The sequence below is a fragment of the Sphaerodactylus townsendi genome, linkage group LG15 (genome assembly GCF_021028975.2).
Source record: "Sphaerodactylus townsendi isolate TG3544 linkage group LG15, MPM_Stown_v2.3, whole genome shotgun sequence".
In the NCBI taxonomy this organism is placed as follows: domain Eukaryota; kingdom Metazoa; phylum Chordata; class Lepidosauria; order Squamata; family Sphaerodactylidae; genus Sphaerodactylus; species Sphaerodactylus townsendi.
The window spans coordinates 18,705,259-18,721,578 of NC_059439.1; the positions used below are offsets into that span (position 1 = coordinate 18,705,259).

Below are 16,320 nucleotides of genomic sequence, written 5' to 3' on the forward strand. Positions count from 1 at the left end.
ATGGAAGGGCCGGGTAGTGTGGCAGATTGGGCCAGCCGGGTAAAGGTGGGTCCCAAGATCTCACCTTGTTGGTTAGCCATGGTCAGTGTGGAATTCCCATGCCCCTCTGCTGCAGCTGTGAGGGAGAAGAGCTTGTCGGAGAAGGTTAGGGATCCTGGGTGGGGGAAAGGACACCCCCCGAGGAAGTTTTGGTAACAGAACACATGTTTTGACCGCTTTATTTATTTGTGATACTCACTTGTATACCTACCGAGGGGCTCAGAGCGTGTCCAACAATCATATAGTTAACATTAAACAATCCCTCTGTCTTTAGATCGGGTTTCGTTTTAATAACTTCTGCTGTTTTTATTTGTATTTATTTAAAGTAATTGCTGCTATCGGGTTTTAATGTACAGGTTTATTTTTTGTAGGCCTTATTTGCTGTCACTGAGAACAGTTAGTATTGTGGAGTCGCTCTCTCGAAGCCTTCGCGAGGTGAGATGCCTATAAACGCAGAACTAACAAAACAAAACAAAATAAATAAGGGACCATATCTGCATAATTCATTTAGATTTCTCAGATGGCATCCGAGAAGTTCCCCCCTCTCCCCTACTTTGCCTATACCAAGAGAGGCCAGATGTTTACTTTTAAAGCTTAAGTTGGGATGTTATCTTCCCGGCTGGCCGAATGCTACATGGCGAGCGAGGTCCATTTTACAGGCCCCATGAAACTCTCTGTATGTCCCAGAAGCTCTGATCTCACCTGGGAGCCCTGTTCCACCAGGTAGGGGCTAGGGAGTTGCGCGAGGCCTCCCATTCCTCAGTAAGACTACTCAGGATCGCTTTAGGGGCCAGGGATCACCCAGCAGGTCCGGGCCTCCGGAGGAGTTTTCTCGAGGGACCTTAACAGGGCCTTTTCATACAGGGAGAGATGGTCCCTTTAGTGAGCATGCTGGTCCAAGGTCAGCTGAATGGCCCTTTGCCAGTTGGGGCAAAGAGTTTTCGGTGAGGCAGACGCGGGGGTGAACATTCTCTTCCCAGGCCCTGGGAGAAGCAAGAAGAGTTTTGGATTACATATCCCTTTCTCTCCTATAAGGAGACTCCAAGGTGGCTTACAATCTCCTTTCCCTTCCCCGCCTCACAACAAAACACCCCACTTAGGGTGGGGTGCAGGCCTTTAGAGAAGGAAACTCTCAAGAACTGTGACTAAGCCCAAAGGGTCACCCAGCTATGGCGCAGGGTTGGAGTGCCTGCGCCAATCTGGTTCACCAGATAAGCCTCCACAGCTCAACTGGCAGAGCAAGGGACTCCAAAACCTGCTTCTCCAGATGAGAGCGACCCGCCAGCTCTTAACCACTACGCTACTGCTGCCTCGAACAGCTTACACATTATTTTGCTTTCGGTCCCACTAAAGGAACGATGTGGATTGGCTTGCCTTTGAGTTTCTGGAGTTTTCTTTGAACAGCATGGATGACAACTACTTGCTGCCTATCAGAGTGCACCATATACTGAGCTAAGACAGGACCTAGTGGTTTGACATAGAGGAAACAGCCAGGGTTCTTGTTCCCGGTCCTTCCACCACATTTTTAGATCTCCTGTTTGCCCGCTTCGCCAATTCTTTGAATTGCTTTGCTTAACATCTAACATGATGAAGGATTCCGGTGAACTCCTAAAAGCCTGCACGATTGTTTTGGGTTCTTTCTAGGTTGTTAATATGGCATAGGCCAGTGATGGCTTAACCTTTTCGAGAGTGAGTGCCTGTAAAACTGCAACCCAAAACCCACCTTATTTATCGCAAAGAGGTGCCAACATGGCAATTTAATCCCTGAATATTGAGGTTTTAGTTAGAAAAAAGCGGCTTGTTCGGAAGTAAGGCGTTACTCCAGGAGTAAGCTTGGTGGTAGTTGGTGGCTTTGCTTGAAGCCACCGCGGCAACTCTTCTTGAACGGGTGAATCACAACCCTAGGGAGGGGTTTACTCCAGAAGCAAGCCCTATGCCAGCAACCCAGCTTTACTCCCAGGTAAAGGATTGCTTTTGCCCTTTCACTACGAAAATCAGTGGGTTTAACAGCTGGCAACAGGAGTTTACCTACACCTGCTTCCCCAAACTAGGGGCTCATTCCGCATTACGTGAGAATAATGCACTTTCAAACTGCTTTCAGTGCTCTTTAAGGTTGTATGGAATAGCAAAACCCACTTGCAAACAGTTGTAGAAAGTGGTTTGAAATACGCATTATTTTGCACATGTGCTGAAGGGCCTTTATTCTAGGTTTTGAAAAATGCTACACGCCAGCTCCATTTTGCCAGCCAGTTCCCTAGATGTGTGGGGGGGGGTGGGAGACTCGCTGCCTATGCGTGTGCCTTACAGAGGGCTCTGAGTGCCACCTCTGGCACCTGCGATGCCATAGGTCTTCAGCTGCACTACTGGCATGGAGCCAATCTCTATCAGATTGGGAAAGTTTAATCCTGTGGTTGGAACCTGGGAAAGAAGACCACTTAGGGCGGCACTCTGCAGAGGGAAGCATGCAGCCCAAAGAGCCAGCTTTGCGTTTCTCACCCGCCTTGTGCCGCTGTAAGAAATTCGGCATGATGACACTTCACACATCGTAAAAAAGATATTACACGGCAGTCTTCTTTTTTTTTTTTTGTTGATCGGCCTAAAGCTAACACAGGTGTCGATCTTATGCGGCTCTCCAGATATTCATGACCTACAATTCCCATCAGCCCCTTGCCAGGTAATGCTCAATGTGTTGGGAGGGACCATGGGAATTGTAGTTCATGAACATATTTTCCCTGGAAGGAGCCATGACTTTGACACTCTTGAAAGTGTGCTCTCTCATCTGCAAGGATGCCATCACAAGGAACTACCTTAGCCCCAAAGACTCTCTTGTTCAAGCAGCAACTCCTGCACTTTAGGAAATCCCCAGGTACCAGTATCTGCCTAAAACGCACCTTGTGGCATTCTCTGGAAGCATAATGCAAGAATATTAACCTAGAGGCTGGGATGTTTGTCGCATTCTGTGGGCTTCACTCCTTTGCAATGCAGTCGCCCCTACTCCCCCCAATTTCCATTCACCTGGAAGTCCCATGGAACTCTAGTGGGACCTACCTGAAAGTAAACAAGCAGGAGATGTGAGCTAGAGGCTACCTACCATACCACCCTGTCTCTCCTTATCCAAATGCCCGTCCTTAAATAAGGACCTTAAAGAAAGCACTTTGGAGGGACCCAGGCATTTTGGGTTCCAGGGCTGCCACTGCCCCCCCCCGGGTACTCAGCATCTCCTGAGTTAAGAGGGCACGCTCCACACCAGCTCCTACCTTCTCTCTCAAATCTTTTGTTGCTTAGTGGACGGGTCCAGTGCAGGGTAGCCACAGAGTGGCGTGCTGAGCCAGAGCCCCCCCAAGGGTTTTCGGGCTGTGGGCCAGTTGTTTGCCGCCAGTGCATGACCTGGAATGGACCTCTGCCTTGCCTGCATATTTTCTATACAGAGGCAGGGGGCAACGGCTCGAGTGGATGCGTCAGACTGGTGGAGAGGAGGGAACAATGAGAAGAATCACCAGGGGGGGGGGTGCATGGATCCAGTGCCGAGTTTAGATCGTGGAGCCCCAGCCTGCAACCTGTGGCTTCTCAGATGTTCATGGGATTCATACCCTACCAGCTCCACCTGCCAAAATTGGCCCAATGCTGGCAGGGTTGATGGGAATTGTAGTCCATGAACATCTGGAGAGCCGCAGGTTGCAGACCCCGCGCCTAGGCTGGTCTCCACTGGTGAGGTGTTCCTCCCAACCCCCCAACCCCCCCAGGACTAGAGTGAAGATGGGGTCTCCAATTGAAAGAGTTCGGACCAGAGACAAAATCAACTCTAGAACCAATGCTAGTATTAGTAACTAGATGCACATTCTTTGGAAATGGGTACAAGGAAAATTGCTGAAGGGGTTTTAGATCTGCAGGGTGTCCACTCTAACCCTCCAGATGTTCATGGACTATGATTCCTACATCAGCCCCCCTGGGCAGGAGGTGTTTTATCCTTCTGGCCCTCCAGATGTTAACAGACTACCATTCCTGGTGGGAATAATCGCCTGCAAAACACCAGTAGGGAAGAGTTGGACACACCTGCCAATTTTATTGGTCCAACCGGGAAACCTAGATGCCTCTACCATCCGTGCTCCCTTGCCAGGGGACCGTGTCCCGGGGTTCGAGGGCTGCCCTAGCCCTCCCTCTTCAGGACAAACCCAAGCCAGCCTCTCAGCCTCCCCTCAAGCCACAATCCCGGCCCTCACCAGTACCAACTGGACCCAAACCAGCCCAAGTTGGGTGTGAGTTTGCTCACCCGCGCAAATGGGGGTGGGAAGGGCAACAGGGGTCTGTAATCGAGCCCCACGCCACCGCTGGTCAGCCACCAGTCTCTCCTGACGTCTAGGTACCCAGCAGCCTGGAGCCACGCCAAGCCCCGCTCCGCATTTGGGACCAGATGGCGCTGGGGCCTTCCCTGTTTCCGTGGAGCTGCAGGGCGGCTGGAACGTTTGTGACAAACGTTGCTATGGAGACGGAGACGCTGAGAAGCTGAGCGTTCTATCCGGCTCCTTGTGAGCTGAATTCCTCTCTGACAATTGGACATTTGGCCCCAGAAGGGGGGTGGGATCAAGGAGAGGTCAACTTTCTTTAGCCGGTAGGCTTCTAAAGGTTAGGCTGCTCCAATGAGCTCCAAGCCAAAAAAGTGTCTCTGCTATTTCAATAACATTTATTCAGTGTTAAGTCTAAAATGCAACTCTTTTGAAAGAATAAAGACTTGCTATTTCGCTTCCAGCCAGAGATGGCACCCCAAGGACAGAGAAAATGTTCTACCCTAAGGCTCCATGTGCAAAATGCAGTTTTGCTGGTTTAGGGAAGCGTCTGGCCGGGACACAATCCAGTTTTAATTTCCAAGGGTCTTGCTTTCCATAACTACCAAGAAAAGGGAAGTATTCAGAACACTGGAAATCAGATCACGTGCCTGCTGGATTTTTTATTTTTCCATTGAGTAGGTAAACCTCCTGCCTCCACCTCTTACTCAAGTTGGGCATGCTCTCTTTCAGGGAATTCAATTTTGTTTGATTGTTTTACTTTATTTATTTCCTGCTTCCTTCCCTGATATGGTGAACCCAAAATAGCCTAGCTCATTGTTCCTCCTGCCTCCAGGAGTTATAGTGTCTAGATTTCTACGCTTGATGTAATTGTACCTCCCTATTTCTGCATTGGTTAGACCTCACCTGAAGCCATGTGTGTATAGAACTGGGCACTGATGATGGGAACTGTAGTCCATAACATCTGGAGGGCCGCGAGCCAGACACGTCTTGTAGATCCTGGATTGTAGCTTCAATGTTCCTAATGTTTATACGTTACCAATACTGTAGTTATTTATGGTTGTTTGAATTCTCTGAAGTTGTTGGTTTGCTTATAAGAATTTAATGGGGGTGGGGGTTGCTGGTATTCACAGTTTCACATTTGTTTATTGGCATTTCACAACCCAGCATTTAGCAGCCTGGGTATAGTGGTATTTGTTTTGTTATCTTGAATCCCTGTTCTACCATGGAAACAATCCGGGTAACTGCAGGCCAGCCAAACACGTTCAGCCTGGCTTACTTCACAGGGTTGTTGTGAGAATCAAATAATAGAATCATAGAATTGGAAGAGACCCCCAAGGGCCATCAAGTCCAACCCCCTGCAATGCAGGAACATACAATCAAAGCACTCCTGTCAGATGACCATCCAGCCTCTCTTTAAAAACCTCCCAAGAAGGAGACTCCACCACACTCCAAGGTAGTGCATTCCATTGTCAAACAGCCCTTACTGTCAGAAAGTTTTTTCCTGATGTTTAGGTGGAATCTCTTGTCCTTCACCTTGAACCCATGACTCCTGGTCCTTGCCTCTGGAGCAGCAGAAAACAAGCTTGATGTCCCTTCAAATATCTAAACATGGCTATCATGTCACCTCTTCACCAAACTAAACATCCCCAGCTCCCTAAGTCTCTCCTCGTAGGACATGGATTCCAGACCTTTTACCATTTTGGTTGCCCTCCTCTGGACTTGTTCCTGCTTGTCAATATCCTTCTTGAATTGCGGTGCCCAGAACTGTACACAATATTCCAGGTGAGGTCTAACCAATGCAGAATAGAGAGGTACAATTACATCCGTAAATCTAGACACTATACTCCTGGAGGCGAGAGGAACAATGTGAGCTGTTTTGGGTTCCATATCGGGAAGGAAGCAGGAAATAAATAAAGTAAACAATCAAACAAAATTTAATTCCCTGAAAGAGCATGCCCAACTTGGTAGAGGTGGGCAGGAGGTTTACCACTCCAATGGAAAAATAAAAAATCCAAAGGCACGTGATCTGATTTCCAGTGTTCTGAATACTTCCCTTTTCTTGGTAGTTATGGAAAGCAAGACCCTTGGAAATTAAAACTGGATTGTGTCCGGCCAGACGCTTCCTAAACCAGCAAAACTGCATTTTACATGGAGCCTTAGAGATGAACATTTTCTCTGTCCTTGAGTGCCATCTCCTGGCTGGAAGCGAAATAGCAAGTCTTTATTCTTTCAAAAGAGTTGCATTTTAGACTTAACACTGAATAAATGTTATTGAAATAACGAGACACTTTTGGCTTGGAGCTCGTGGAGCAGCCTAACCTTTAGAAGCCTGCCGGCTAAGAGAAGCCAGGCCTCTCCCTTGATCCCACCCCCTTCTGGGGCCAAAACCAATTGTCAGAGAGAATCCGGCTCACAAAGGCCGGATAGAACGCTCGGCTTCTCAGCGTTCCGTCTCCATAGCAACGTTTGTCACAAACGTTCCAGCCGCCCGCAGCCCGCGGAAACAGGCCCCGCGCACCATGTCCCAAATGCGGAGCGGGGCATGGCGGGCTCCGGGCTGCTGGTGCCCAGACGTCGGGAAGACTGGTGGCTGACCAGCAGTGGCGTGGGGCTCGATTACAGACCCCCGTTGCCCTTCCCACCCCCATTTGCACGGGTGAGCAAACTCACACCCAGCTTGGGCTGGTTTGGGTCCAGTTGGTCGCAGTGGGGCCGATTTGGTTGAGGGAGGCTGAGAGGGCTTTGGGTTTGTCCGCCAGAGGAGGGCTAGGGCAGCCTCGAACCCCGGACGCCGGTCCCCTGGCAAGGAGCACGGATGGTAGAACATCTGGGTTCCGGTTGGATCCATGCAGTGGCAGGTGTGTCCAACTCTTCCCTCCAGATGTTTGCAGACGATTATTCCCACCAGGAATGGTAGTCTGTTAACATCTGGAGGGCCAGAGTTAAAACACTCCTGCCCAGGGGCTGATGGGAATCATAGTCCATGAATATCTGGAGGGTTAGAGTCGGACACCCTGCTGTAGTCTAAACCCTTCAGCAATTTTCCTTGCACTCCATTTCAGAATAATACTGTCTAGTTACTAATACTAGCATTGATTTCTGAGTTGATTTTGTCCTTCCAGAACTTCACTGAGACCCCATCTTCCTCTAGTCCTTGGGGGTTGGGGGTTGGGAGAGGCCTCACCAGTGGAATAGCCTAGGCCGCAGGGGTCTGCAACCTGCGGCTCTCCAGATGTTCATGGACTACAATTCCCATCAACCCCTGCCAGCATTGGCCAATTTTGGCAGGGGCTGATGGGAATTGTAGTCCATGAACATCTGGAGAACCACAGGTTGCAGACCCCTGGGGCCTCTCCATCTAAACTCGGCACTGGATCCATGCACCCCCCCTTATGATTCTTCTCATTGTTCCTCCTCTCCACCAGTCCACGATCCACGAGCCGTTGCCCCCTGCCTCTCAGAAAATATGGCAAGACGAGGTCATTCCACGGCTGGCGACCACGAAGCAACTGGCCCACAGCCCGAAAACCCTTGGGGGGGCTCTGGCTCAGCCACGCCACTCTGTGGCTGCCCTGCACTGGACCGTCCACTACAACAAAGATTTGAGAGAGAAGGTAGGAGCTGGTGTGGAACGTGCCTCTTGGCTCAGGAGATGCTGGTACCGGGGGCTTCGTGGCAGCCCGGAACCCAAATGCCTGGGTCCTCCAAAGTGCTTTCTTAAGGTCCTTATTTAAGGACGGGCATTTGGATAAGGAGAGACAGGGTGGTATGTAGTAGTCAGCCTCTAGCTCACATCTCTGCTTGTTTACTCGGGAGTAGGTCCCATAGAGTTCCATGGGACTTCCAGGTGAATGGAAATTGGGAGTAGGGACGACTGCATTGCAAAGGAGTGAAGCCTAGAGTACGACAAACATCAGCCTCTGGGTTATTCTTGCATATGCTTTCCAGAGACCACAAGGTGCTTAGGCAGATGCTGGTACCTGGGGGATTTCCTAAAGCGCAGAGCTGTTGAACAAGAGAGTCTTTGGGGCTAAGGTAGTTCCTTTATTTTGCATCCTTGCGAATGAAACTGCCCTTAAGAGTGTCAAACTCATGGCCCTCCAGATGTTCATGAACTACAATTCCCATCAGTCCCTCCCAACATGAGCATTGGCTATACTGGCAAGGGCTGATGGGAATTGTAGTTCATGAATATCTGGAGGGCCGCAAGATTGACACCTGTGTGCTTTAGGCCGATCAACAAAAAAAAAAGAAGACTGCCGTGTAATATCTTTTACGATGTGTGAAGTGTCATCATGCCGACTTACAGCCGCTTTCAAGGCAGGTGAGAAGCACAAGGGCTTTGCCACGCCTTCCTCTGCAGAGTCGTCCTTGGTGGTCTTCCTTTCAGGTGCCAACCCTGATTCGCTTCCAATCTGATGAGATTGGCCTATGCCAGTGGTGGCGAACCTATGGCACGGGTGCCAGAGGTGGCACTCAGAGCCCTCTCTGTGGGCACACTCAAACAGTTGCCCCCACCCCCCACACATCTAGGCCAGCCTAGGCCGCTGGGCTCGATTATTAGCATTAAACCTAAGACAAAGGCCCTTTCCGCACACGCAAAATAATGCGTTTTCAAACCACTTTCACAACTGTTTGCAAGTGGATTTTGCTATTCCGCACAGCCTTAAAGAGCACTGAAAGCAGTTTGAAAGTGCATTATTCTGCATGTGCGGAATGAGCCCTAGTTTTGGGGAAGCAGTGTAGGTAACCCTGTTAAGCGCTGTTAAACCCCACTGATTTTCATGTGAAGAACTAAAGCGCAATCCTTTACCTGGGAGTAAGCTCGGTTGCTGGCACTGGGGCTTGCTTCTGAGTAAACCCTCCTAGGGTTGTGATTCACCCGTTGGAAGAGTTGCACGGTGGCTTCAAAGCAAAGCCACCAACTACCACCAAGCTTACTCCTGAGTAACGCACGCCTCGGAGCAAACCGTTTTTTTCTAACTAAAACCTCAATATTCAGATTAAATTGCCATGTTGGCACTTTGCGATAAATAAGTGGGTTTTGGGTTGCAGTTTGGGCACTCACTCTCGAAAAGGTTCGCCATCACTGGCCTATGCCATATTAACAACCGAAAGAACCCAAAACAACGTGCAGGCTTTTGAGTTCACCGGAATCCTTCATCATGTTAGATGTTACAAAGCAATTCAAGAGGTGGCGAAGAAAGCGGGCAACGGGAGATCTAAAAATGTGGTGGAAGGACCGGGAACAAGGAGCCACAGCTGTTTCCCATGTCAAACCACTAGGTCCGTCTAGCTCAGTATGGTGCACTCTGATAGGCAGCAAGAAGTTGTCATCCATGCTGTTCCGAAAGAAAACTCCAGAAACTCAAGAGCGCAATCCACATCGTTCCTTTAATTAGGACCGAGCAAATAATGTGTCGCTGTTCGAGCAGCAGTAGCGTAGTGGTTAAGAGCGGGTGCGCTCTCATCTGGAGAAGCAGGTTTGAGTCCCTGCTCTGCCAGTTGAGCTGTGGAGGCTTATCTGGTGAACCAGATTAGCTTGGGCACTCCAACACACGCCAGCTGGGTGACCTTGGGCTAGTCACAGTTCTTCGAAGCTCTCTCAGCCCCACCCACCCCATGGGGTGTTTGTTGTGGGGGGCGGGAAGGGAAAGGAGATTGTAAGCCACCTTGAGTCTCCTTATAGGAGAGAAAGGGGGGATATAAATCCAAACTCTTCTGTTTCTCTCGGGGCCTGGGAAGAGAATGTTCACCCCCCGCATCTGCCTCTTGAAAACCTTTAACTGGCAAGGCCATTCGCGGCCTTGGACCAGCATACTAAGGGACCATTTCTCCCTGTATCGTCCTGTTAGGTCCCTCCGCTCCTCGGAGGCGGACCTGCTGGTGATCCCTGGCCCTAAAGCGATCTGAGTAGTCTCTACGAGGGCCAGGGCCTGTACAGCCCTGGCCCCTACCTGGTGGAACAGGCTCCCAGGTGAGATCAGGGCGCTACGGGACATACAGAGTTTCCGCAGGGCCTGTAAAATGGACCTGCTCCGCCAGGCATTCGGCCAGCCGGGATAACATCGAAAACTCGCTTTAAAATAAACATCTGGCCTCCTGCGGGCGCAAAGTAGGGGGAGAGGGGGAACTTCGGATGCCATCTGAAATCTAAATGAATTATGCAAATATGGTCCCTTATTTATTTGTTTGTTTGTTAGTTAGATTTATAGGCCGCCTCACCCCCGAAGGGCTCGAGGCGGCTCACAATATAGCTGTTCTCAGTGACAGCAAATAAGTACAAAAATATAGCTTAACCCCATTAAAACCCGATAGCAGCAATTACTTTAAATAAATACAAATAAAAACAACAGAAGTTGTTAAAAACAGGCGCCCGATCTAAAGGCCAGAGAGGGATTGTTTAATGTTAGCTATATGATTGTTGGACACCGCTCTGAGCCCCTCGGGGGAGGGCGGTATACAAATTTAATTAATAAATAAATAAGGCGGTCAAAACATGTGTTCTGTTACCAAAACTTCCTCGGGGGGTGTCCTTTCCCCACGGGATCCCTGCTTCTCCGACAAGCTCTTCTCCCTCACAGCTGCAGCAGAGGGCATGGAGATTCCCACTGACCATGGCTAACCAACAGAGTGAGATGAGGGACCGCTACCCCGGCTGGCCCAATCTGCCACACTACCCGGCCTTCCATGCTGGACCACAACCCTTTGGGTTGGCCGCTCACCACACAGAGGGGGCATCTAAGGTGAGTGATCTGCCAAGGCCGGGGGGGGGGGCATCCCACCCTCATTCCTGCCTTTTGCTGAGTCACACCTCTCCCGTACTTTCGCATGGAGTTCTGTTCCGAGTTAGATCATGCTCTGTCTCAGAAAAAGATATTAGTTCGGTAGTGGAGGTCCAGCGGCTGGCAGAATTGTCTCCTTCCGCATTAGAGTATAGTCCCGAACGAATAGGAGAATTATCGTTTATTTTTACTCACTGCCTTTGTCAAAACCATTATTTTGTACATTATTGAACATGGTAATTAAACTGAATGTCAAAATGTATTTTTACTTTCTAATGGATCGGGAGGAAGGGGCAACAGAGCTAGGTAGGCATTAGGACCTAGCGGAGCTTTTCAGCAGGTCTAGCATGTTGAACTGTGTGGCAAAGAAATACACAACCCCCTACTAACATCTTTTTCTGAGACAGACTCGAGTGGAATCTTTCAGGGTAGGTTTTTTTGAGGCTGTGCAATTCCAACCAATTTCTCCCTTGCCTTGCGGACCCCTCCCATTTTGCCCCCCCCCCCCACCATCTCTAAGGGTTCTTGACCCCCTCTTGGAACATAATTTTGAAAAAGTTCACTTCCGCAAATGTAATTCTGCTTGTACAAAAGGGTTAAATCGAAGGAATTAATAAATAACCTTCGGTGAGAATCGGTGGAGGAGGAGCCTCCATAAAGGAAGTTTGGGTTAAAATGAAACAGATCAAAGCTGGTCTTGGGACAGCTGATTTGTCACCTGGCCTTTGGAGAGACCGGCCGCTGAGGGTGCCCCTTCCCCCTCCTCTTTACCCTCATGGACCCATTATTTCGCATTAGGAGGGTTTCGTAAGGGCGTGGGCGATGCTCTAAGATACGACTGTTGTTTTAATTATATGTATGTTTTTAGCTGATGTTTTATCTGTACACCGCCCTGAGCCCTTCGGAGATAGGGCGGTATACTAAATTTAATAAATAATAATAATACGTATGTGCACATGATGTTAAAAGCACAGCCTTGCACAGGTATAAAATGGAAATCCCGCTTTTTGGCAGGGATTTTTGTGGTCCCTTCTCCCTTCGGTGAGAATCGGTGGATTCTCACCGAATTTGGGGGTAACATTCCTTTATTTTAATGTTTCCAGCCCATCCCACCAGGAAGTAATTTCTGTGCTCTCGTAATGCAATTTCTGTGTGCTCAAAACGCAAGTGCTGTGTTGGGGGCGGGGGGGGCGGGGGCGGGGGCGGGGAGGGTAGCTGATTCTTTGGCAGGAAAGGGAGTGGTGGTGGTGGGTTCGAGGCTTCGTTCCCCCACCAGTGGCCTTGACCCCCTTACAGTCTATCGTGCCCAGCACCAGGAACGAAGAGCTGGCAGGAACGCCCTTCTACATCCGCGACAAAGCTGTCTTGCGGCTCAACGACCCCTACGTGTCCATCACCGCCCAGGATTTCCGACCCTTCACACAGTAGGTGACAACCCATGGCTTCCCTCTGCCTATAACTGTGGTGGCGAACCTTTGGCACTCCCAGATGTTATGGACTACAATTCCCATCAGCCCCTGTCAGCACAGCCAATTGGCCATGCTGGCAGGGGCTGATGGGAATTGTAGTCCATAACATCTGGAGTGCCAAAGGTTCGCCACCACTGGACTATATGGTTCCACTCTAGAGATTTCACAGAAGATCAAAAGATGAATTTATCACTCAGTGAGGCTCGGCTGGCATCCTCGCAACCACCTGGTTTCAATTTGTCTGGAGTAACTGGAGACTATCTCTGCTGCAGCATGGGGCCGAACACCCTCAGGCTGGGGTGGACCCGCTGGTGGTCATTCCTGGCTAAAGCCCCCAGTGCCTCTCATGTCTCTTCCCCCGCTCCCTGCCCCCATGCATGCTCCCAGCCTCCATCTTCCCAGTCCCCCCCGGGGCCCCAAAACCATCCATTCACATCACTGTGGATAGACAGCCTTGCTGTTTAAGGCTGTCCATCCGCAGAGAGCCAGTATGGTGCAGTGGTTAAGAACAGGTGGACTGTAACCAAGAGAACTGCGTTTGATTCCCCACTCCTCCACATGAGCGATGGACTCTTATCTTGGTGAACCAGTTTTGTTTCCTCATTCCTACAGTCCTTCTGGGTGACCTTGGGCCGGTCGCTATTCTCTACAGCCCCAGCTATCTCACAAGGTGCCTGGTGTGGGGAGCAGAAGGGAAAGGAGTTTGTAAACACCTTTGAGTCTCCTTACAGTAAAAAAAAAGGCAGGGTATAAATCCAAACTCTGTGACCTTGGGCTAGTCACAGCTCTTCAGAGCTCTCTCAGCCCCGCCCACCTCACAGGGTGCTTGTTGTGAGGGGGGAAGGGCAAGGAGATTTCAAGCCCCTTTGAGTCTCCTGCAGGAGAGAAAGGGGGGATATACATCCAAACTCCTCCTCCTCCTCCTCCTCCTCCTCTTCCCTTTCCCCTTCCCCTTCTTCTTCCCCTTCTTCTTCCCCTTCCCCTTCCCCTTCCCCTTCTTCTTCTTCTTCTTCTTCTTCTTCTTCTTCTTCTTCTTCTTCTTCTTCTTCTTCTTCTTCTTCTTCTTCTTCTTCTTCTTCTTCTTCTTCTTCTTCTTCTTCTTCAAGTGCCTGCAGTGGTTTAAGGCTGAGGGCATTTGCCTCTCTGGTTTGCAGATCGTAGTGGGGGGTACAGTACTCCACTTTTTGAAGCAGGCTGGGGGGGGGGGGTTGGCAAAGAGGTTAAGGCAGTGGTGGGATCCAAAAATTTTAATAACAGGTTCCGAGGGTGGTGGGATGCAAACAGTGGCGCAGCCCCACACACGCCCCTCCAGTCCCTACTGGGCAGGGAGGTTGCTTTAGTAACCCCTTCTCGGCGCTTAGAAAAAATTAGTAACCACTTCTAGAGAAGTGGTGAGAACTGGTTGGATCCCACCTCTGGGTTAAGGTATCCCTCTAGCAAGGGGCCGGCGTGGCTGTCGCTGTTGGCTAGCTGCACAAGAACTGGGATGGAGTGGAGTAGCATGTATCAGACCTAGAGACGTTTTGAATTGGCTGTGGATTTTTCCTGATGTGGTAACAGACATCCACATAACTTGTGTAACGGTGTTGCCCTTTAAAAACAAGAGTGTTCCTAACATCCCTCGTGATAAATAATGCTCTGCTCCTACAGCCAGCCTGGTGTGGTGGTGAAGAGCAGGTGGATTCTAATCTGGAGAACCGGGTTTGATTCCCCCACTCCTCCACCTGAGTGGCGGAGGCTTATCTGGTGAACCAGATGTGTTTCCGCACTCCTACATTCCTGCCTGGTGACCTTGGGCTAGTCACAGTTCTCTCATAACTCTCTCAGCCCCACCCACCTCACCAGGTGTCTGTTGTGGGGAGAGGAAGGGAAAGGAGCTTGTCAGCCACCTCGAGTCTCCTTGCAGGAGAGAAAGATGGGGTATAAATCCAAACTCTTGTTCTACTTATGCATGGGCTCCTATTCTAATACTTTTACCTTTAAACAAACAAACAAACAAACAAACAAACAAACAAACAAATAAATATCCCACCACTCAGCTTAGCAAAAGAGTGAACACGTGGAATGGTCTTGTGGAACACGTGGAATCAGCCAGTTCTGCCATGGTCAATGGTTTTTACTCTGCGGCTCACAGAGAACCACAAATGCACCACGTGACTAGTATATGAGAGCCAGCGTGGTGTAGTAGTTGAGAGAGCCAGACTCTAATGTCATGAACTGGATTTGTTTCCCCACTCCTACACATGAAGCCTCCCTTGGTTAGTCACAGTTCTCTCCGAACTCTCTCAGCCCCACAAGGTGTCTGTTGTGAGGAGTGGAAGGGAAAGGAGGCCGCTTTGAGACTCCTTAAAGGTTGAGCAAAGCAGGGTATAAAAGCCAACTCTTCTTTCTCTTCTATACGTCCGTTGTACCAAGCCACATAACATACGTACAAAAAGATATAATTATTCATATTAAATGTAGAACGGTGACCTTTTTAATGACCAGAGGACCTCTGTGCATGCGGCACAGCCTCTCCCTGCCCTCGCTGGATCTTACCAGCCCTTTTATCTCTGCAGCAAAGGGAAGCGTTTGCAGGTCTAACTTAAGACACAGCACAGCATGCAAACTTCCAAATTCCCCAGAACTTTTTATTAGTCTGGATGTTAAAAAGATAAACACTTCCTTATGTTCCTTCCCTCTAAGATGAACTTTAGTGTTGCATGAAACAGGGTGGTTAGGACAGCATGGCTCAAACCAGTGGTGGGATCCAAAAAATTTAGTAACAGGTTCCCATGGTGGTGAGATTCAAACTGTAAATGCGTAAGCATGTGGGCCAGTATGGGGACTGGAAATTGCGGGGCAATGGGGGGGCCATGGCCAGGCATTCGAGAGGCCCGAAGGGGCATTCCTGGGGCGAGGGCTGTGGCAAGGGCGCATAGCCGCTGCAACTGCCGCTTAATGCATAACGCGCGCTGCCAGATCCTAGAGGCGAGGAAACTTGAAGATGCATGCGAGAGCGCGGAGCTGCCATGCAACGCTCCCGCCGATTGCACCTCCTGCTAGACTGCTTCAAGTTCTGCACGCTACTGCTGAGAGGAGGGGTGTAACTAAGGCAAAAATCACGTGGCAAAATCACCAATTAGTAACCCCCTCTTGGCACACACAGATAATTAGTAACCTACTCTCGGGAACCTGTGAGAACCTGCTGGATCCCACCTCTGGTTCAAACCTCTCTCTGTACTATGTGGGAACAGCCAGTCAAGCACAACCCATTAGTCTTACCCACTTTCCTGATCTATGGAGGATCTGCCATGTTGGGGAATGGCGTTCGGTGTAGCCAGAGATGGCATATCAAAGAGCCAGCTGTGATTCCCAACCCTCTGAGTATCACTGATAGAATTTGGCACTTTCAATCCACTTCCAGTGCACTTTGCGGCTGGATTTTACTGTGCGGAATAGCAAAATCCACTTGCAAACAATTGTGAAAGTGGATTGAAAGCAGGCTGACCAGACGTCCCGCTTTTGGCGGGACAGTCCCACCTTCAAACAATTTGTCCCGCAGGTAATTTAAATTGTCCCGATTTTTGGGAGGCTGCCGCACTGCCTTCTGGGGCGCAAGGCAACCTCCTGCGCGCGCGGCTGCAGGAGCATGGCCTTCTGGGGCTTGCCGTTTCCCACCCTGTCACAGGTTGGTAGCAAGCCAGAAGGCGCAATATTATCAAACGACTGCCCAACACTATCCGATTTTTTAATTGAAAG

At 49.8% G+C, this 16,320-nt stretch overlaps 1 protein-coding gene across 1 annotated transcript; it reads left to right on the top strand.

The window, feature by feature from the left end:
* Window positions 1–643: 643 nt before the first annotated feature.
* On the top strand, window positions 644–12,538 carry LOC125444017. The gene is made up of 7 exons (XM_048516456.1): window positions 644–715; window positions 4,157–4,295; window positions 4,400–4,565; window positions 6,786–6,981; window positions 7,751–7,939; window positions 10,910–11,071; window positions 12,407–12,538. Exons 1-7 carry the CDS (start codon window positions 644–646, stop codon window positions 12,536–12,538), a joined length of 1,056 nt encoding a protein of 351 aa, XP_048372413.1.
* The last annotated feature ends 3,782 nt before the right edge of the window (window positions 12,539–16,320 follow it).